The 22,881-nt window shown below is 44.6% G+C and overlaps 3 protein-coding genes across 3 annotated transcripts; 2 read left to right on the top strand and 1 right to left on the bottom strand.

The window, feature by feature from the left end:
* Positions 1-358: 358 nt before the first annotated feature.
* Positions 359-3,136, top strand: LOC128403989 (ctenidin-3-like). Its single transcript, XM_053369209.1, has 2 exons — positions 359-1,025; positions 2,395-3,136. The coding sequence occupies exon 2, from the start codon at positions 2,413-2,415 to the stop codon at positions 2,902-2,904; it is 492 nt and encodes a 163-aa protein (XP_053225184.1). The 5' UTR covers positions 359-1,025; positions 2,395-2,412; the 3' UTR covers positions 2,905-3,136.
* Positions 3,137-8,592: 5,456 nt separating this feature from the next.
* Positions 8,593-9,966, bottom strand: LOC128403752 (chorion class B protein L11-like). The gene has a single exon (XM_053368808.1). It carries the CDS (start codon positions 9,906-9,908, stop codon positions 9,411-9,413), a length of 498 nt encoding a protein of 165 aa, XP_053224783.1. The 5' UTR covers positions 9,909-9,966; the 3' UTR covers positions 8,593-9,410.
* Positions 9,967-15,938: 5,972 nt separating this feature from the next.
* On the top strand, positions 15,939-17,968 carry LOC128403758 (shematrin-like protein 2). Its single transcript, XM_053368822.1, has 2 exons — positions 15,939-15,990; positions 17,254-17,968. Exon 2 carries the CDS (start codon positions 17,272-17,274, stop codon positions 17,773-17,775), a length of 504 nt encoding a protein of 167 aa, XP_053224797.1. The 5' UTR covers positions 15,939-15,990; positions 17,254-17,271; the 3' UTR covers positions 17,776-17,968.
* Positions 17,969-22,881: the final 4,913 nt, after the last annotated feature.

Genomic DNA, 22,881 nt, shown 5'->3' with positions numbered 1-22,881 from the left:
GTAGAGTAAGTAGAGTAAGTTTAAGTAGAAAGAAGGAATGAAGTTTTTTCAGTGACAGAGGCAGGTGAGTTTAGGAATGGGAGAGAAATTCAATTCAATTGACCCTTAAAGAAAAATAAAATTTATTCACCCCTTTTTGAAACAATGTGCAAACTGAAACATTGCTGTGCTACAAAATCTGTAGCTGTCTGCATTTCCCAGTGCAGTTATCCAAGTACAGTGAAATCTTGGGTCTCAAACTTAATCCGTTTGTCTCCCGAAACCATTGGGAAACCAAGGGGCGGCTTCCGATTGGCTGCAGGAGCTTCCTGCGGTCAAGCGGAAGTTGCGTCAGGTGTTTGGCCTTCAAAAAACATTCAAAAACCGGAACACTTACTTCCAGGTTTTTGGCGCTTGGGAGCTGATTTGTTCGACAACTAAGTCATTTGAGAACCAAGGTAGCACTGTAATGGGTAGCAAAATGAATACATTGGAGTAAACTGTGCCTACAAATGCATATCTTAAAGAAAAGAAGGCACAACAATGTATGATATTAAAGAGAATTGCATTCCAGTAATGTGTAGATGAGGGGAAACTGAATACAACTGTGTGCTGATAGATTTTCGTGAGGACACTGATACTGGAGATCTCTTAGAATCCGGTATGCATATGCAAAATCTTTGATGATGTCCTAGAGTCCCTTAAGCTGATGAAAGAGCTTTGAAGATCTCTATCTGCTCCCTCTGGGTGCATCTGGTTTCAAGCATCAGACTCGAAGTCAGCAAAATTAAAAGGAAGGGAGTGGGAATGGTGTTGAGACTATTAGTCTTTCATTATTACAACCACTTAATTTTGTGACCTTTTGTGCTTAGTGAAGTAATTTTGCACATTAAATTGTCAACAACTAAATAAAATATTAGTCAGAAGAGGCAGTCCCTTGATCACTGGGGCGGTTGCAGAACTGTATAAAAGCTCAACGTTCTCCCAGTTTCTCCAACAGCTTCATCTGACTCTCCTGTCTTCACTACATCTCACCAAAGCAGCAGGTAAGCCTATTTTCTTGGGGGGATATTTCCAAGCCTGTCATAGGTTCACATTAAAGTAAGGCTAGATGGCTCTTCCAATTAGAGCAGGGATGGGTATCCTGTGGTCCTTGCAATGTTGCTTCCATCATTCTTGTCCATTGGGAATGCTGGCTGAGAGGACTTGGGATCCTGCAACAACTTCAGGGCCACAGGTTCCCCATCCCTCCTTCACCCCCTGCAGGTTTATAAAATAAATCATCCCTGATTCTTTGGACATATGTTTAGAACTGGGAAGGAGAACCAGGGGCTTTGCAGATGTTTATGAACTATAGCTCCTATATTCCATGGCCATTGTCTATGGTGGCTGAGGCAGATGGGACTTGAAGTCTGGTTGTGCCATTTAGCAAACATAGTAGGATAAGATCTCCATGGTAATGTCATGTATGGCTGTTAAATATACCGTATTTTTTGCTCTAGAAGACTCACTTTTTCCCTCCTAAAAAGTAAGGGGAAATGTGTGTACGTCTTATGGAGTGAATGTAGGCTGCGCAGCTATCCCAAAAGCCAGAACAGCAAGAGGGATTGCTGCTTTCACTGCACAGTGATCCCTCTTGCTGATCTGGCTTCTGAGATTCAGAATATTTTTTTTCTTGTTTTCCTCCTCCAAAAACTAGGTGCGTCTTGTGGTCTGGTGCGTCTTATAGAGCGAAAAATACGGTAATTGTGATATTTAGAATGTGGCACCAGTTTCTATTATCTCTCTTCCTAAATGTCATTTACACACACACACACACACACACACACACACACACACACTTCTGCCTTTTATAGCACAAAACTCTGCGTTTTACTAATAAGTAAGCCCAATTGTATTCACTAATGCTTAATCCCAGGTAAATAGATAACAGATTGCAGCTTTATTTTTTCATACGCATCCCCCACCTGGGTCGATAATAGTTTATAGTGGTCCAGCCTGTCAAAAAATGATTGTTAGAACTGTTGACATAACAAGCTTCTTTATTCAGAGAACGATCATGGAAACATGGAGACCTAATAAGGTATGTGAGTATTTTCTTCTTTTTCTACAGTGTCTACCACAGGGGTGTAGTTACTATAGTCTCATCACCCTTCTCTATTGTTCATGCTGGTTGGGTCTGATGCGAATTGAAGTCTGCAACATCAGAAAAAACGACACACTGACTCCCCCTGAAGTACCTTATACCTGAGCTTTTATAATTATTTGGCCCTCTTTGGTTCTCATGCTCCATATTCAACTCAGTTCTTCAATTGTATACTTTAGATTCTTCTTCAGCCATGGTTGACTGTGGTCCACCCCCACTGAAGTGATGTACCCCACAATTATTTTCTCCCTTGGTGTTTTTGGTTTCAGACTCACCTCCACCCAACAATGGTTGACTGTGGTCCATCCTGCGCTGTCCCATCCTGCGCTTCCACCCCCACTGTTGGCTTTGGCTCAGCAGGAGGTCTTGGCTATGGTGGTCTCGGCTATGGATTGGGAGGTCTCGGCTATGGAAATGGAGGATTCGGCTACGGATTTGGTGGTCTCGGCTATGGACATGGAGGTGCTGAAAGAGCAGCCAACCTTGGCATCCTAGATGGGATTATCCCTAAACCCATCAACCAGATCCCACCAGCAGAGGTCACGATCCAGCCACCTGCCTTCGTTGTGACCATCCCAGGGGCCATCCTCTCTGCCAGCTGTGAGCCTGTGGCTGTTGGAGGCAACACTCCATGTGCCGTTGGTGGTTCCGGGATCGTAGGAGGCTATGGGGGCTTGGGCTTTGGGTCTGGTCTCCTTGGAAGCTCTGGAGGTTTCGGCTATGGTTTGGGTTACGGGAGGGGAAGGAAGTTCGGGCGTCGTTTTAGCATCTGTGCATAGGCCAATTGAACCTGAGAAGCATATCCTGAACTGATAATCAGAGGGCTTGATACAGATCTATTGGCCATGGTTCAGAAAAGCTGAACTCAAGCAATCGCTCCTGGAATTCATCCTCCGTTCTTTGCTTCAGAGTGCAGAAGAAAAAAGATCCTTCTACACCGATTTTCTTCTTTGCTCCTTTCAATGCTCTCACTTTGACCTTTTCAATAAAGCTTGTTCTGCATTCTGATAACCTGTTTGTCTTGGTTTTTAAATGTAAAGCCTCAGTTCCGCATAGCAAGGTGTCCAGGGCCTCAGCTTTCTGAAGCAGTTTTTGGAAAAACTAAAACTAGAACATTTGCACGACATCTTTCTCTCTGGCCCCCTGAATGGTTTAGTTCTATGTGGTTAAAATAAGGTCCATTCGCCTTGAGAGAATTATCATTTCCCCCCTTTTCAAAACAAGTGCTGGGTCCCCTTTTAGAGCGCCTCAAACCATTAATTATTCAGAGAAGCAACAGTCATAATAGCTAGATAATCTTTTGTAGTTTTGCAACATTTGCATACATACACAGTGTGGAATGTATTGTGGAATGCAGCTTTTGTAATCGATATGTTACAAGACTTTGGACAATAACATATTTTTGGTGGGAGATAATGTAGTCAAATGGTGCAGGATTATCCAGCCTCTCAGTCAAATACTGTATTTTGATAAAGTTTTAAATTATTGCATACACGAGTTAAAGAAATATATTAAGCACATTTAAACCTTGACTTCATTTTTTGATCTGTAATCAGCATTTAAAGCCATCCAAACTAGTGGCAATCACCACATCTTCTGGTACTGAATCTAGAAGTTTATGCATTTTGTGAAGAACTATATCCTTTTCCTTCCACTGAATTCTGCAAGATTCTGGTCCCCTGCATGACCCCTGCTTCTAGCAATATGAGAAAGGGAGAAAAAGTCTCTCTATACATGTTCTCGAATTTTGAGAGACAGAAATCCTCAGAATGTCCACGAGGTGGTTGTGTTAGGAGACCAATTAGCCTTGAAGAGGAGGAGAGAGGCAAGCAAACTGCACAGAGAAAGGTGCGAAGTCAGGTCAGTAGCACCTAGTGCCCCAGCTCCCCGGTTAAAATGGCAAAAGCTGTAGGCATCTCGCAATAATAATAATAATAATAATAATAATAATAATAATAATAATAATAATTTTTATTTATACCGAACCCTCCCCGGCCAGAGCTGGGCTCAGGACGGCTAACACCAGTAAAATTACAATAAAAACATAATAGAAAAAACCCCTGATTTAAAATACAGGTTAAAATTCAATTTAAAATGCAGCCTCATTTTAAAAGTAGCCCATAGATCAAAACTATAAGGGGAGGGCAACATAAGGGTCAGACCGAGTCCAAACCAAAGACCAGGCAGAACAGCTCTGTCTTGCAGGCCCTGTGGAAAGATGTCAAGTCCCGCAGGGCCCTGGTGTCTTGGGACAGAGCGTTCCACCAAGTCGGGGCCAGTACTGAAAAGGCCCTGGCCCTAAGTTTTTAAAAGTAGCCCATCGATCAAAACCATAAGGGGAAAGAAACAAAAGGGTCAGACTGAGTCCAAACCAGCCCAAGCCCTCCCAAAAGGTCAAACTCTGTAAAATGAGGTTTGAGAAAGCCGCAAACTTTGACACTGAGTTAATGGAGGAAGTTTTAATGAATAACAACACACACTGGACATCTCTAGACACAGGTACAGGAATCACTTTATTAAGAGAAGATCTAAATACTACCAAAAATATGTTTCCTCACAAAAACAGCAAAGGTCACCGACGGCATCCAGATTAGCTCCCGTGTCTGAGGCAAAGATTTACTGGAGAGGGAAAGATGAGCCAAAATTCTTAGGCAGAATATACTGGGAGCCGGAGAGAAAGTTTACCCTGGAGAGGGAAAGATGAGCCAAAATTCTCAGGCAGAATATACTGGGAGCCGGAAAGAAAGTTTACCCTGTCACTAGGAGTCAAAAGGTAAAAGCTGCTGTAAGCAAACCTGGAGACTGTTTTCTGCTAAGGTGCAGTCCTTTTGTCTAATATGCAGGGAGCTAATTCAGTTTGTGATGAAGCAGATACAGAAAGAGATGGATTCAAGAATAGCATCTCTCTCCTCACCAGACTTTGCTGAAATGACTGACTTCAAAAAGGAAGTAAATATAGACAGCAGATTGAAAACTATCTGAGGCATTTCCTTTGACTGATGGAGTAAATGTATTTTGGGGAATAATAATAATAATAATAATAATAATAATAATAATAATAATAATAATTTATTATTTATACCCCATCCATCTGGCTCCCAATCAGTGTTAAAAACAGTACAGCGTTACATATTAAAAACTTCCCTGAACAGGGCTGCCTTAAGATGTCTTCTGAATGTCAAGTAATTATTTATCTCTTTGACATCTGATGGGAGGGCATTCCACAGGGCGGGCGCCAGTACCGAGAAGGCCCTCTGTCTGGTTCCCTGTAGCCTCACTTCTCGCAATGAGGGAACCGCAAGAAGGCCCTCGGCGCTGGATCTCAGTGTCCGGGCTGAACGATAGGGTGGAGACGCTCCTTCAGGTATACAGGACAGAGGCCGTTTAGGGCTTTAAAGGTCAGCACCAACACTTTGAATCGTGCTCGGAAACATACTGGGAGCCAATGCAGATCTCTCAGAACCGGTGTTATGTGGTCCCGGCGGCCACTCCCAGTCACCAGTCTAGCTGCCGCATTCTCGATTAATTGCAGTTTCCGGGTCACCTTCAAAGGTAGCCCCACGTAGTGCGCGTTGCAGTAGTCCAAGCGTGAGATAACTACAGCATGCACCACTCTAGCGAGACAGTTCGCGGGCAGGTAGGGTCTTAGCCTGCGTACCAGGTGGAGCTGGTAGACAGCTGCCCTGGACACAGAGTTAACCTGCGCCTCCATGGACAGCTGTGAGTCCAAAATGACTCCCAGGCTGCGCACCTGGTCCTTCAGGGGCACAGTTACCCCATTCAAGACCAGGGAACCCCCCCCCCACCAACCCGCTGCCGGTCCCCCAAAAACAGTACTTTTGTCTTGTCAGGGAAAGGGGTTTTATGTTGGTTGTGGATGCCTAGGGAGTTGTGAAGCACTACAACAAATGGTATTTTCCCAAAAGTGTAGGTGACAATTAATGAAATATCCCATGTGCAGAACATTTGCATATTAATAAGATCAAGGAACTGGGAAGGGTGGGAACAGTGGCAAAGCATGGGTTGCCAGTGCCTGGGGCCATACAGAGTGGGATTAAATGGACAGAATATGCGTGCACATTCAGCCACCTAACAGCGTCCGCGTCACCCAGGAGATTGCAACCACAGAGATAAGAGCACGTTTCTGAGTATAATTCAAAGTGTTGGTGCTGACCTTTAAAGCCCTAAAAGGCCTCAGCCCAGAATACCTGAAGGAGTGCCTCCACCCCCATCATTCAGCCCGGACACTGAGGTCCAGTGCCGAGGGCCTTCTGGCAGTTCCCTCACTACGAGAAGTGAGGTTACAGGGAACCAGGAAGAGGGCCTTCTCGGTAGTGGCACCTGCTCTCCCATCAGATGTCAAAGAAATAAACAAGTATCTGACTTTAAGAAGACATCTGAAGGCAGTCATATTTAGAGAAGCTTTCAATGTTTGATGTTTTATCGTGTTTTTAATATTCTGTTGGCAGAGGCCAACAGAATTATGATGATGATGATGTCATTCTGTTGACTGGAGAGGTCACTTTCTGGAGAGGTCACTTCCTGCTTCACATAGAGAAGCCATTTTCAACTGGGCCCAGCAATGGAATTGCACAGCTGTATTGAGGCAGCACCAGGTGTTGAAATTTTGCACCCCTAGCAATTTTGTGCCCGGGGAATCGCCTCTCTACTCCCCCACCCCACTCTATGCCACTGGCTAGGAACAATCAGGTCTATGTAGACTCAGGGTTTTTTTTTTTATGTAACTGGTTCCTCCCCAATGTAAAGAACAGATCTTGACTAAAACTCCTAGTGTAGCATGGCCATGGTTTGATTTTAATTATTTGTTTTTCTTTCTGTTAAAACCATGCACAGCCATTTAAGCAGACTGAGAGTTGACTGCTTTAGAACACCTTATGCTGAATGCTCCTGCTACAACAAAGGGTGTAGTATCACAAGCTCATTGGGAAAAAAGACTCTGGGAGAGAGAGAGGAGATCCCAGCAGACTTTAGGTAAAGGTAAAGGTACCCCTGCCCGTACGGGCCAGTCTTGCCAGACTCTGGGGTTGTGCGCCCATCTCACTTAAGAGGCCGGGGGCCAGCGCTGTCCGGAGACACTTCCGGGTCACGTGGCCAGCGTGACAAAGCTGCATCTGGCGAGCCAGCGCAGCACACGGAAACACCGTTTACCTTCCCGCCAGTAAGCGGTCCCTATTTATCTACTTGCACCCGGGGGTGCTTTCGAACTGCTAGGTTGGCAGGCGCTGGGACCGAGCAACGGGAGCGCACCCCGCCGCGGGGATTCGAACCGCCGACCTTTCGATCGGCAAGCCCTAGGCGCTGAGGCTTTTACCCACAGCGCCACCCGCGTCCCTTCAGCAGACTTTAGGGATGCCAAAATTATCAATCTCTTTAAGAAAAGGTGATAAAATGGATTGCGGAAACTATCAAGGCATCTCTTTATTAGCTGTGAGCGGCAAAATACTTGAAGAATCTTAGCAAACCATCTCCTAACAATATCCAAGGTTACCCTTCCTGAATCCCAAAAAGGTTTTAGACCTTCTAGGAGGACAGTGGACATGATTTTCACCTCGACAATTTCAAGAAAAATGCGGAGAGCAAAACCAATTCCTGTATATGGCATTTATTGACCTGACTAAGGCCTTTGATACTATAAATTGTAATGCCCCCTGGGCTGTCCTTCTGAAAATTGGCTGCCGAGATAAATTTGTGAACATCATTCAGCTCCTCCATGATAATATGACAGCAACAATCACAGATAATAATGGCTCTCAAAGTGAACCATTCACAGTGGGATCTGGTGTTAAACAGGGTTGTGTTACCGTCCCAACTCTATTCACTATTTTCATTGCTATGATCCTACACTTTGTTGAGGAGAAACTCACCACTGGAGTAGAAATCATATATCGAACAGATGGAAAGCTCTTTAATCTGAATACGCTAAAAGCAAAGAGTAAGGTTACTTGGGACGCGGGTGGCGCTGTGGGTAAAACCTCAGTGCCTAGGACTTGCTGATCGCATGGTCGGCGGTTTGAATCCCCGCGGCGGGGTGAGCTCCCGTCTTCGGTCCCAGCTCCTGCCCACCTAGCAGTTTGAAAGCACCCCTAAGTGCAAGTAGATAAATAGGTACTGCTTTATAGCGGGAAGGTAAACGGCGTTTCCGTCCTTCGTCACACTGAATTTTCCTCTTTGGAGTTTGTGCTATTATTTAGATGTTTCAAATGTTGATGCCCATTTTATTTCATTCTGTGCTGCTTGTATTTACTTTGTTTCACACTGTATTTTATGTTATTTGTCCATCCCCCCCCCATTTTTTAAACACACCTGGACAATGTGTTTGTAATGTTGATCAATGACCATGGTATTATAGATTAAGAGGAAGATTTCCTCCTCTGAGGAATTGTTGCCAAAAGGTGCCAAATGAAGAGAGAGCCATATTAGAATAAAGAATGAGCTTTAATGAAAAGGTGGAAAGTATCAAGTTGACAATTGTGCAAGAAGAAGGAGACGAGGAAGGCAAAGAAACACAGAGCACAATGGGGCTCTGAACTCATTCATGGATTAAATACTTTCAAGGGGAAAAGCAGGAGAAATGAAACATGGCTACAATTCATGCAAAAGATGTTGGCTTCTATGATGGTCCCAGGACAAGACACTGCATCATCTTCACCCATTCAGGGCCATTCCTGGCATCATCACACATATGTTCTTCAAGAGTTCAATATATCTAAAAGCACATACTACTGCAACATCCCAGCAGGGATTTCCTTCCAAAGAGCCCACCCCTCCTCAGACCTCCAAGGTAGCCACCAAAATTGCTTCCAAGGAGACCTGATCCATAGCCATAGCTTCCTACCAGCACAGAATCTCTTAAAGTTGAAGCATAAAACCTCCAAACATCTGTCAATTTTGTTGTTGACAAACATGCCTTGAGACACATTCCAGTTTTAATTTGGACAAAAAGTCGCTTCAGTCAGCTGGACGGCTTGCTGTGAGGAACTGAGGCCAAGTGTTACAAAAACCAACACACATGGGTTACCATAATGCGCCAAAAGCTTTATTAAAAAGATTCAAGAAATGACATTGATAGCTGTATGAGAAATACAGAAGAAATTTAGCATATAAGCATCTTAGTTTTCTGGACTTCAAAGCGAGGAGGTGGGGGATGAAGAGGGTTCAACTTCAGCAGTGGATCTGAGATTAAGCTCTTTTGAACCATGCCCAATGGATCTGTATCAAGCTCTCTGATTATCAGTTCATAATATGCTTCTCAGGTTTAATTGGCCTATGCACAGATGCTAAAACGACGCCCGAACTTCCTTCCCCTCCCGTAGCCCAAACCATACCCGAAACCTCCAGAGCTTCCAAGGAGGCCAGACCCAAAGCCCAAGCCCCCATAGCCATAGCCTCCTACGATCCCGGAACCACCAACGGCACATGGAGTGTTGCCTCCAACAGCCACAGGCTCACAGCTGGCAGAGAGGATGGGCCCTGGGATGGTCACAATGGAGGCAGGTGGCTGGATCACGACCTCTGCTGGTGGGATCTGGTTGATGCAGGATGGGGCAACTCCTGCCAGGACTCCGAGGTTGGCTGCTCTTTCAGCACCTCCATAGCCATAGCCGAGACCACCAAATCCGTAGCCGAATCCTCTATTTCCATAGCCGAGACCTCCCAATCCATAGCCGAGACCACCATAGCCAAGACCTCCTGCTGAGCCAAACCCAACAGTGGGGGTGGAAGCGCAGGATGGGACAGCGCAGGATGGACCACAGTCAACCATTGTTGGGTGGAGGTGAGTCTGAAACCAAAAACACCAAGGGAGAAAATAAGTGTGGGGTACATCACTTCAATGGGGAGTGCAGGGGTTCTGCCTGATGTATTAGGATATTTCCCTTATTTCCATTTCACCCAACTCATACCATCTTTCCTGAATGAAAATCACCTGTCTTCCATTATTCGTCAAACGTTAAGCCCTAATTCATGGATTCTGTATTGTCCTCTACATCATCACTACAGCTCTTCTCTTCCTTGTGGGTCCTAAATCCAGTCCCTGGTAATTCCAGGAAGGTTAGAGCCATGAGGTCTGAGCTCTTTCTTTGTAGGGGAAGGACCATCACTTTCTGGGGGAAGGACATATGTTTTGCATGCAGAAAGTCTCAAGTTCAGTCCCAGGAATCTCCAGGTTGAGCTGGGAAATGCTCCCTCTTTGAAACCTGGTCTGGAGAGTCACAGCTGGTCATTGTAGACAATACCAAGCTATATGGACCAAGATTCAATACAAGGCAGCTAAATACTTGATTTCATAAAAAAAAACCACAAGATATACTGTACACAATACTGAGTTAGATGGACCAACACCCTGCTTTTTAAGCACAGATCTTCCATGAAATTTTGTTCCACAAAAAACACATTAATATTAGTCTGTGGTGCCCTCTGGTGTCAGTCCCCGTGAAGGTTACATGATTGGTGAAATATGAAAAGGATTCCATTGAGCACTGGCACATGTATCCAACCATAGAGAGTGATGAGTGCTATAATTTTTTTGGTTCAATGAAAAGAAATAGGTATAAAAGAGAATTCCTGGAAATAAAGCATGGACATAAAAACTGTTATACCTTTAAAACATGCCCTTGCAAGTTCCAAAACTTCCCTCCTTCCTGAGCATAGGAAAAGAGCACACGGCTGGCAATTTTAAAATTGGTTTACTTACAAACCCTTCAAAGGTCAGTTTCATGTGCTTTTCCACACATCAGTCAGACAAGTTGCACAGGCAGTACTGGGCTTAATTGCAGCATGATGAAAGTTCCTAATTATTTTTTATGGGAACTCAAGATTGGCTTGTGTGAGTCATGCGGCAAAGCTGGATCAACCAGCTTAGCGTCTTCACTTGCTGAACTTCTCACTTAGACCGGGAGAGAACAAAACCTTGATTATCTAACCCCTCTCAAGGTGAGCTAACCCTGGCAAGACAGCTTACTCTATGATCTTAACCCCTTCATGAATTAAAAAGACTTAAGCATATGAGGCTAGTTATCCCACAGTTTTGCTCACAGTAATGATAAATGCTGGATTTGCACAATGTGTGGTAGAATGGGACCCAGAATCCCAGCTTCCCAGGAAAACAGAGAAACCTACTTCAGAAAGCATGTTTCTAATACTATAAGATGGGTGGCGGGCAGGGGGAGAGCCTGTAGTTAACTAGGAGAACATCTGCTCTGCATGCAGAATGTCATGGGTTGGGTGCAGCTGGGCAGGGACAGAATCTGATCAGAAATCCTGGATTTTTACTGGTGGTCATTGTAGGTAATACTGAGCTCAACAGGCTAACACTACAACCTGGGAGAAGGCAGCTTCCAGTTTTCAGAAGACTGTGTATACACAGATACAAACACAAAGAAACCAGCCGATGACATTAAGTAATTTAATTTCTTGGTGCAAGATCTACACATCTCAAAGATTAATAGAATGTTGGTGTTCTCTTGGAGTTCAAAAATCTGAACCACTTGAAAGTTCAAGAATCATTTAAAGATAACATTCTAACATATATAGGTAGACTTGACTTACCAAAGTTTCCAAGGAAATGGAGAGAAGGAGATCAAGTCAAGTGAAGCTGTTGGGCTATCTCAGCCCAAGGAGCCCTTTTATACTATTTTGGCTGTGTCCCCTGGTGGCCCCACAGCTAGCTGGGATACACCCCCTTCACCCCGAGGCTTTAATTAGCAAACTGTTTCTGAAACGTCTCATGCCCCCTAATTACTTTAATAAGAAAGAAAAATGATGCAAAATCGTTAGCATTTCCTCAGCTCCCCACAATGCGCCTTGCCCTTTCTGACACTTTTGATCTTTGCATTTTCATTCTTCTGCTAAACAAATTTAATGAAACATAAAATTGCTTGCATGTTCCTTGCTTTCAGACAGATCAGCAGATACCTTGTCCCTATTCAATCTCTCTAAAGTAGCTGAAGTAGCTGGCTATCTTCTCAGCAGCTTGTGTTACTGTCAGACATAGGATTTCAGTTGATCATTCCACGCACAGAACAAAACTCTTGTTTTCTTTGCCTAGAGCTTAGCTTGCCGACCAGAAGGTTGGCGGTTTGAATCCCTGCGACGGGGTGAGCTCCCATTGCTCGGTCTCTGCTTGTGCCCACCTAGCAGTTCGAAAGCATGTCATAGTGCAAGTAGATAAATAGGTACCACTCCGACGGGAAGGTAAACGGCATTTCCATGCATGCTGGCAACATGACCCGGAAGCTGTCTGCAGACGAACGCCGGCTCCCTCGCCTCTAGAGTGAGATGCGCACGCAACCCCAGAGTCGTCCGCGACTGAACGTAACGGTCAGGGGTCCCTTTTCCGTAACCTAATATTTATTAAATTTTCTGCTTCACAATTTAAAGTACTCAATTTTTACATCCTTAAGATATCAATGACTTCCATTCTTCTCTTCTCTTCCATTCTATGATTCATTTTACATATCATAAATCCCTGCATATTTTATAGAAACTATACCATTCAGTATTCCATTATTACATCCATCATAACTTATTTACACTGTTGAATTTATCTTAATGCTGCCAGCATTTTCACCTGTCCACTGTTATTTCCCATATATTCAATAAACTTTTTCCAATCTTCTCTAAACATATGCTTTTCTTGTTCTCTTATTCTATATGTTAAGTCTGCAAGCTGCACATATTCTGCCAACTTAAGTTAGAATCATAAAATCATAGAGTTGGAAGAGACCACAAGGGCCATCGAGTCCAACCCCCTGCCAAGCAGGAAACACCATCAGAGCACTCCTGACATATGGTTGTCAAGCCTCTGCTTAAAGACCTCCAAAAAAGGAGACTCCACCACACTCCTTGGCAGCAAATTCCACTGTCGAACAGCTCTTACTGTCAGAAAGTTGCCATTCTTCTTTGGTTGGGACCTTGTTAGTTTTCCATTTTGGGGCTAACAAAACACGGGCCGCAGTAGTGGCATATAAATAACGTTTTTGACACCTGGGAATTTCAGTCTGAATTATCCCCAACAGAAAGGACTCTGGTTTGGGGGGGGCAAGTACTTTTAAATATGTTTTTCAATTCATTATGGATCATTTCCCAATACTCTTTTACCCTTTTACAAGTCCACCACATATGAAAGAACGTTCCCTCAACCTTTTTGCATCTCCAGCACTTATCTGATTCAGTCTTATGCATCTTTGCCTACTCAGAGTAAATCATTTTCAAGTTCTTCTCCTTCAAAGAATAACATGCTGTGAACTTCAGATCACTTTTCAAGAGTTTCCCCCAGAGGTTAAAATCTTTATTGTGAACAAAACTCTTGTTTTCTACCTCCACTGTAAGAGGAAGGAATGGAGAACAGCAGCAACAACAAGAGGCTTCTGCATGTTTCATACTGATAGATAGATCAACAGATACCCTGCCCCATTCATTCTCTTAAAAGATGCGGGAGTAGCTGGAAAGCATCTCAGTAGGCTATTTGACTTCCATACTTTGGATTTCAGCTGAACTTCCCATGCACAAAATATTGCCATTGTTTTCTGCCTCCACTGCCAGATACAATATGCCTCTGTTTACCAGCAGTTGGGGGGAGTGCTAGTGAAATCATGACCGTCTTGTGGGATTCCCAGCTGATTGGCAAGAGTTTGCAAATGCTCACAATCACTTGAAGTCCCCTCTCCTGAAAATGAGGTAATGAAAGTATAGAAGGCAAGGATGATGAGACTTTTGATCCAGAAACATCTGGAGGGCAACAGATTCCACACCAGACACCTGTCCCAGCCAATTAGAGATCACATATCAAATTCACTTACATTACTAGATCCCTGTGATTTTGTGAATTTTTAAACTGCCTGTAAGTTGTAATGTCAAAGCAGCTAACACAATGCAAAAGTAAGAAAAGCCCTCAATAGTCATCTGTTTCCATATTCAACTTTGAAACCACCCTATCCTCGTCTGGCCCATCGATATGCAAGAGCAAATGGACACACTGATGAGATGGTGCCTTCAGTAAAGATCTGTAGCTATCCATCTACCTCCCTTGTTAGATTTTTGCAGAAATACTGGTTATTTCCAACTAAAGTCATGCTGATAGTAGACCTGTTGAAAGCAATCAGCAAGTCAGTGATCACAATTGATTTTGATGGATGTAACCTGAGAATGACTTTCTTAGGTAAAACCCACCAACCTGTCACCACCATCCAGCTATGCTTGTGTGTGATTTTCTGCCTTTAAATGAATTTGTTTTCAGTTGCAGCCTTTGAATACATTTCATGGCTTCCCAACATGAAAGTTTTAATTCCTTCTAAAAGCCACTTTTAAAAAGAAGAATGTCACCATTTTCTTTTGATTTCAAATCTTTACTGATTTTATATTTCTGGCTTGGACTTGGTTCCAAGAAGCAAATTTCGTAACAGCGTCTGGGATCTGCAATGCAACTGATTCCCAGAGGAAGAGGTTATTGGCGCTGAAGTACCTTTTCCTCTCATCCTGCAGTTCCCTTAGTAGGGCTGGGCTGCGGAGGCCAAAGAGATCTGTCCAGCACTGCCTTGGGTTTTTCGCCAGGGCTTTCTCAGCCGTGGCCCCAATCTGGTGGAACGCTCTGTCACAAGAGACTAGGGCCCTGTGGGACTTGACATCGTTCCGCAGGGCCTGCAAGACGGAGCTGTTCCGCCAGGCACAGTCTGACCCCCTCTCTCCTTCTGTAATCTTCAGAGATCTAACCCAATGGTTGCCATTAATTTGATTCTGAATTGATTCTAGAATGTATTTTGATTAATTGACTGTGCAATTTTATGTACCCTGTGCTATTTTTACCTGTTGTTAGCCACTCTGAGCCCGGCTTTGGCCGGGGAGGGCAGGATACAAATTATTATTATTATTATTATTATTATTATTATTATTATTATTATGTGTTTATGTGTGTGTGGGAGGGGTATCTACATCTCTTAAACACATACAAACATACACTACTGCTTCTCTTATTTTCAAACAAGGACTGCTCTTGCTGTGAAGTACACCACTTCAGATTAACCCTAAACTTTGCTAGGCTGAAGGAAACATCTCTGACATGCCAGAGCGAGTGCAAGTGGAGAAGATAAGAATATAAAGAAAGAGCATTGCAGCTGGCTCAAACCAAAGAGCTATATTCTCTAGCATCTTGTTTCCTACAGTGAACCACGAGATACTTCTTGGTTATCCCAGAAGGAAAGCATGGGGGACGTAGCCCTTTCCAACTCTTTCCCTGCAGCTGGTGTTGGTGTTGCTGGACTCAGGTCCTGCGTGCTAGCATTTTGGTAAGGGATCTGGTGGGCAAGTGAAAGAAAGGGATGTCGTATTTGATGGGCTTCTTGGCCTTGTTCAGCAGGACTCTTCTGATGTACCTGTGGCATTCAAAGACACTGTTTTCCACTGTTACTGGAGATGTCTCAGAATCCTGTATGCATATGCAAAAAGCTTTGATGATGTCATACAGACCCCCGGTGCTGATGAAAGAGCTTTGATGATCTCCATCTCCTCCCTCTGGGTGTTTCTGCTTTAAAACATCAGACAAACTGGAGCTATTTGACTCGAGGTCAGCAAAATTAAAAGGAAGGGAGGCACAAAGGGATAGGTGTCATGATTATGTTGCACTGTTACCACAGTTTAATTTTGTGGCCTCCCTCTTTGTGCTTCGTAAACTGATTTTTTTTTTTTTTTGCACATGAAAGAACAATTGCCAACAATGATTAGCTGGAAAGAGGCAGCACCTTAGCCACTGGGGAGGCTGGCTGAACTGTATAAAAGCTCAGACTTCCTTCAGTTCCTCCAACAACTCCATCTGACTCTTCCATCTTTACTTCATCTTCTCAAAGAAGCACGTAAGTCTATTTTCTAGGTGGAATATTCCCAGAGTTGTCAAAGGATAGGCTAGATGGACTTTCCAGTTAGGACAGGGATGGCTATCCTGTGGTCCTTGAGATGTTGCTCTCATCATCCCTGACCATTAGGAATGATTCCTAAGGTGACTTGGGATATTGAACAACTGGAGGGCCACAGTTTCCCCAACCCTACGTTACCCTCTGTAAGTATATTTAATATGTGATCCCTGGCTGTTGGGACACATGTCTAGAGGAAAGGAGGAGAAAGAAGGAACTTGCACATGTTGTTGAGCCAAAACTCCCATCATCCTCGGCCATTTGGCATGCTGGCTGAGGCGGATGGGAGTTAGAGGCTGGCTCTGCCATCTTACATTTAGGAAGGCTAAGGTGGGAAATTCATATTAATTAATTTGTTAGGGAGAATTGTGATATTTGGAAGGCACTACCAGCTTTCCATTCTCTTCCTGAATGTAATTAAAACACAGTCAGGGATAAACAGACAGATGCTCGCATGCACACAGGCACACTTCTCTATTTTGTGGCACAAATATCTGCATTTTACAGATAAGTAAGCCCTGCTGTGTTCATAGATGCTTAATCCCAGGTAAATAGATAAAGGATTGCAGCTTTTCTCTTTCTTTCTTTCTTTCTTTCTTTCTTTCTTTCTTTCTTTCTTTCTTTCTTTCTTTCCTTCCTTCTTTCTTTCTTTCTTTCTTTCTTTCTTTCTTTCTTTCTCTCTCCCTCTCTCTCTCTCTCTCTCTCTCTCCCTCTTTCTTTTCATTCCTACCTTGCTAGAAAATGGTATATTGTGCTCCAGCCTGTCAAAAAAAAAAGTTTTTGATAGTATTGTAGACATAGCATGCTTTTTAAAATTCAGAGCACCATCACTGAATCATCCTTCTAATGTATATGAGTATTTTCTGTTTTTTCTACAGCGTCTACCACAGGGGTGTAGTTCTCACTCAGTAGTTATAGTGAGGTTCCTATAGTCTCATCAGCCTTCTCTGTTGTTCATGCTGGTTGCGTCTGATGGGAGTTGAAGTCTGCAACATCAGAAAAAAACGACACACTGACTCCCCCTGATGTACCTTATATCTGAGCTTTTATAATTATTTGGTCCTCTTTGGTTCTCATGCTCCTTATACAACTCAGTTCTTCAATTGTATACTTTAGATTCTTCTTCAGCCATGGTTGACTGTGATCCACCCCCACTGAGGTGATGTACCCCACACTTATTTTCTCCCTTGGTGTTTTTGGTTTCAGACTCACCTCCACCCAACAATGGTTGACTGTGGTCCATCCTGCGCTGTCCCATCCTGTGCTTCCACCCCCACCGTTGGGTTTGGCTCAGCAGGAGGTCTCGGCTATGGTGGTCTTGGCTATGGATTGGGAGGTCTCGGCTATGGAAATGGAGGATTCGGCTACGGATTTGGTGGTCTCGGCTATGGACATGGAGGTGCTGAAAGAGCAGCCAACCTCGGAGTCCTGGCAGGAGTTGCCCCATCCTGCATCAACCAGATCCCACCAGCAGAGGTCGTGATCCAGCCACCTGCCTCCGTTGTGACCATCCCAGGGCCCATCCTCTCTGCCAGCTGTGAGCCTGTGGCTGTTGGAGGCAACACTCCATGCGCCGTTGGTGGTTCCGGGATCGTAGGAGGCTATGGGGGCTTGGGCTTTGGGTCTGGTCTCCTTGGAAGCTCTGGAGGTTTCGGCTATGGTTTGGGCTACGGGAGGGGTGCACTCCTTGGAAAGAGGTTCGGGCGACGTTTTAGCATCTGTTCATAGGCCAATTAAATCTGAGAAGCATATCCTGGACTGATATCCAAGTGCTGAATCTAAATGATCATGGCTGAAAAATCACCCCCCCCCTTTTATTTTAAAGTAGAGAAGAATAAGATCCTTCCACACTATGTGTCTTCCTAGCTTCTTGTACAACTTTATGTACCATTTCCTTGAACTTTTCAATAAAGCGTCTTCATTCTTATAATGTTTGTGTCTTGGTTTTTGAACACTGAGCCTCAGTTCCTCATGGCAAGCTGTTCAGGACTTCAGGTATCTGAAGCACCCTTTGCCCATATTAAAACTGGGGTGTGGGGGGGGGAAGCCCTCCATTCTAGCACCCTGAATGCTTTACTTATATGTGGAAATAAATTAAGATATAGTCATCTTGATAAAATTCACATTTCCCTCTTTTTCAACACGAGTGCAGCGTCATCCTTCAGAGTGCCATGAATAGTTATTCATTCAGGGGGAAAACTTGCCTTGAAGCTGGAGCTAAGAATTAAGTTTGTAACCAGAGGTACCACTGTACATGTAAAAAGGATTTAGGAGTCTTGGTGGACCACAAGCTTAACATGAGTCAACAGTGTGATGAAGCAGCAAAAAGAAAGAAAAGAAAAGAAAAGAAAAGGAAAGAAAAAAAGAAAGAAAGAAAGAAAGAAAGAAAGAAAGAAAGAAAGACACACACACACACAAAAAGAAGCTATTGCTATTCTAGGCTGCATCAACAGAAGTCTAGTGTCCAGATCCAGGGAAGTAATAGTACCACTCTATGCAGCCTTGGTCTGACCACACCTGGAATACTGTGTCCAGTTCTGGATGCCACAATTTAAGAAGGATATTGAGAAGCTGGAATGTGTGCAGAGGTGTGTGAGCTTCATGTCCAAGTGGGGATTTAACTCTTGGTCTCCCAGGTCCTACTTTGACAACCTAGTCACCACCCCCATTCACCACCCTCTCTTCACCAGCCATGAAGGTTTGGATTATTCCATATTGCTTCAGTGAGTGTCTCCAATGAGAAAGGGAGGCAACAGATATCCCTGTTTCAGCCTTCACAGTATTTCAATATATAATATTAGCTGAATTTGTCCACATTGATGCAAAATCCTTGGTTTATAGTTTTTTGGTTTTTTTACCGGTCTTAAAAATTTAAATCCAGGGCCATAAACTAGAACTATCTTAAAACAATCCTATTCAGGGCAATCAAATGCATCACATCGTAGATCTATAAATAACATAAAATAAAATAAATGTGAACTTTTTTTTTGGTCTATTTAAGAGGGTTATGGGTCAATAAGAATCTGCATCCTCCCAACCATGCCCTGACTTGGGAATGATTATGATGCAGAATGCTAGCTAAGTATCAGGGATTTTGCCTCCTCACAAAATAATATAATATTAAAAAAAAGATGGATGACCCAGGGCTCTATCGTTTTTCCAGCTTTCGTGTAGCATATTCATTTTCTTCTCCTGAAATTTCCTAATTTAAATCTTCTCTATAGGTAGGGTCAATTGGCTGCAAAAATTGGCTTCATTGGTAATTAGTGTAAGTAATATCTTCCCTTTGGGGTGTGATTACCTCGCAGGGGGTCGACCTGGCTTGTGTGACGGAGACCTGGGTGCACGAAGGGGCAACTGTTACCTTACGAGAGATGGCGCCCCCAGGTTTCTCCGTCCTCCACCAGTCACGGACTGTGGGACGGGGGGGAGGGGTGGCATTATTAATCCGGGAAGATTGTTATTTCAGGGCTCTACCATCGCCATCGATCCCCGGCATTGAATGTGTTGGCCTAGTGTGGGGCTCTGAGGTGAGCTTGGCTGTCTGGCTGGTGTACCGGCCACCTAGCGCACCAGCAGCCACCCTATCAGGCCTGCTGGAGGCGGTGGCTGGCTGGGCCTTGGAGTTCCCTAACCTATTGGTATTGGGGGACTTCAACATCCATGCTGATGCCACTCCCTCCTCACAGGCTCTGGACCTGGTGTCTTCCATGGCGACACTAGGGCTCTCCCAGTTTGTTTCGGGCCCCACACATCAAGCAGGCCACACGCTGGATTTGATCTTTGGTGTCGGTATAGATGTGATCATGTCTCCTTCGATGAAGGTGCCATGGTCTGATCACTACGCACTGAAAGCCAGGATTGACTTTCCACCCCCACCCTGCTTAGGTGGCGAGCCGATTTGGGCTCGCCCGCAGAGGCTGATGGACCCTGATAGATTCCGTCAGGCCTTGCGGGACCTTGCTCCCCCTGGTGACTCATTGACTGAGCTTGTTGAGGGCTGGAATACCCAGCTCCTGGCAGCCATCGATGAGATCGCACCTAAGCGCCCTCTGTGACCCCGCAGAAACCGGGCTCCCTGGTTTACCGAGGAGCTTCGGAAAATGAAGCGGGACCTCAGATGGCTAGAGTGAGCATGGCGGGGTGCCTGTGATGGAGCCTGAACAACATCTTATAGGGCTTTTATGAAAACCTATGAGATGGCAGTGAAGGCCGCTAAGAAGTCTTACTTCACGGCCTCCATTGCATCCGCTAGCTCTCGCCCAGCACAATTATTTAGTATAATTAGGTCTTTAATGTCCCTTGAGGGACAGCCAAATTTAAATAACAATTTGACACACAGCTGTGAGGCATTTGTGAGCTTTTTTGCGGAGAAGGTCCTGTTGCTCCGCCATGACCTCCCTGCCAAATTGGATACAATAAAGGAACTGGAGGCCCCTCGACTGTCCTCGGGTCCAGTATTGGACCACTTTGACCGGATATCCCCAGCCAATGTGGACAGACTCCTCCGAGCTGGAAAGCCCACCACCTGTACTCTCGACCCGTGCCCGTCTTAGCTGATTAGAGTGTGTCCAGACGAGGTGCGGGCCCCCCTGGGGGATATCATCAATTTGTCCCTTGGCACCGGGATATTCCCAGGGGAACTGAAGGAGGCAGTGGTGTGCCTGCTCTTAAAGAAAACATCATTAGATCCCTTAGATCTATCCAATTACTGCCTGGTTTTGAATCTCCCATTCTTGGGTAAGGTGATTGAGAGAGCGGTTGCTGAACAGCTTGGCAGGTTTCTGGATGAAACATCGGCTCTGGATCCATTCCAGTTCGGCTTCCGCGCTGGTCATGGGACCGAGACGGCTCTGGTCGCCCTAACAGATTATCTCCGCAGGCAGCTGGATTGAGGCGGGTCGGGGCTGCTGATTCTTCTAGACCTGTCAGCAGCCTTTGACATGGTCGATCACAAACTCCTGAACCACCGCCTTGCCGACGTGGGGATCCAGGGCACAGTCCTTCAATGGCTGCGCTCGTTTCTCTCTGGTCGGGGACAGAGGGTGGCGCTTGGGGGGGAATTGTCATCGCGCCACTCCTTGGTGTGTAGAGTGCCCCAGGGTGCGATACTCTCCCCGATGCTTTTTAACATCTTTATGCGCCCCCTCACCCAGCTTGTCCGGAGTTTTGGGCTGGGTTGCCATCAGTATGCCAATGACACCCAACTCTATCTGTTGATGGATGGCCATCCTGACTCGGCCCCAGACACACTGACCAGATGTCTGGAAGCTGTGGCTGGATGGTTGCATGGGAGCCGGTTGAAGTTAAATCCTTCGAAGACAGAGGTCCTCTGGCTGGGACGGGACGATATGGGATTGAGGGGGCAACTCCCATCTCTTGCAGGGGTGTAATTAGTGCCAGCACCGTCCGTTAAGAGTTTGGGTGTAATCTTCAATACCACCCTCTCTATGGAGGCGCAGATTACAGCTATAACAAAGGCGGCATTTTTTCATCTCTGCCAAGCTAAGCAGTTGGCTCCTTATCTCTCTCGCCCTGACCTAGCCACTGTGATCCACGCGACAGTCACCTCCAGACTGGATTATTGTAACTCGCTCTACATGGGGCTGCCCTTGAGACTGACCCAGAAACTCCAGCGGGTGCAGAATCCTGTGGCGAGACTCCTTATGGGGTCTTTGCTGAGAGATCACATTCATCCGGTACTATACCAGCTGCACTGGCTCCCGGTGGAGTACGGAATCAGGTTTAAGGTGCTGGTTTTAATCTTTAAAGCCCTACACGGCCTAGGACCCTTGTACCTACGGGACCGCCTCTACTGGTATGTCCCACAGAGGAACTTACGGTCTGCAAATAAAAACATCCTGAAGGTCCCAGGACTCAGAGAGGTTAGGCTGGCCTCAACTTGAGCCAGGGCTTTCTCGGCTGCGGCTCCAATCTGATGGAACGCTCTGTCACAAGAGACTAGGGCCCTGCGGGACCTGACATCTTTCCGCAGGGCCTGCAAGACAGAGCTGTTCCACCAGGCCTGTGGTCAGGGTGCAGCCTGACTCCCTCCTCTGGCAATCTGCACAGAATTTTGCTTAACGGTTGCCATCAATTTGATTTTAATTAATTTTTATAATGAAATGTTTTTAGAATGTTGGATTATTTGATTGTTGTTAGCCGCCCTGAGCCCGGCTTCGGCTGGGGAGGGCGGGATATAAATAAAATTTATTTATTTATTTATTATCAATATAACTTTAAATAGTAGCTTGCAAAAAAAAAGGATATTGATTTCTTTGGGGTCATACATCAGTTGGACATTTGCTTGATGTATAGCAATTATGTGAGATTTAAGTTTGCTTGTAGCTGGAATAATTGCTATTAATTTAGTGTTTCTATCCCCTGCCTCATAATAGTTCTGTTTTAAGAACAGTATTAATTTAGCAATTTTGTGTAATGTGAGAGCCTCTAGTTATTTTCTTTTGACAATTATTTTGGCATACATATGATTGGGTCCAGCTCCTTTCTGCTTTAATTCCAAATCTGTGGTAGGGGGATGATCTGAAAGGATTATAGCTTCAAATTATCTATATTTAATGCCAATATAAAGACTAGAATATTTGCAATTTCTTAGAATAACTGAATCTTGGAAGAAATAGAAATATATTCTACAGCTGTCCAATTCAGAAAATGCCACACATCCACTAAATTGCATCTGTTCAAAAATGGGAGCATACTCTTCTTTCCAGATCAAGTGATGGAAATTCTGTTGAGAACAAGTTTGTTACAAATAACATTCAAATTTCAAGAAAATATAATCTCGCCAATTATATATATATATCTCTTTTGCAA

The sequence above is a fragment of the Podarcis raffonei genome, chromosome 16, assembly GCF_027172205.1.
Source record: "Podarcis raffonei isolate rPodRaf1 chromosome 16, rPodRaf1.pri, whole genome shotgun sequence".
Lineage (NCBI taxonomy): Eukaryota > Metazoa > Chordata > Lepidosauria > Squamata > Lacertidae > Podarcis > Podarcis raffonei.
The sequence above is the reverse complement of the archived record's forward strand: the minus strand, read 5'-3'. Positions and strand labels throughout refer to the sequence as shown.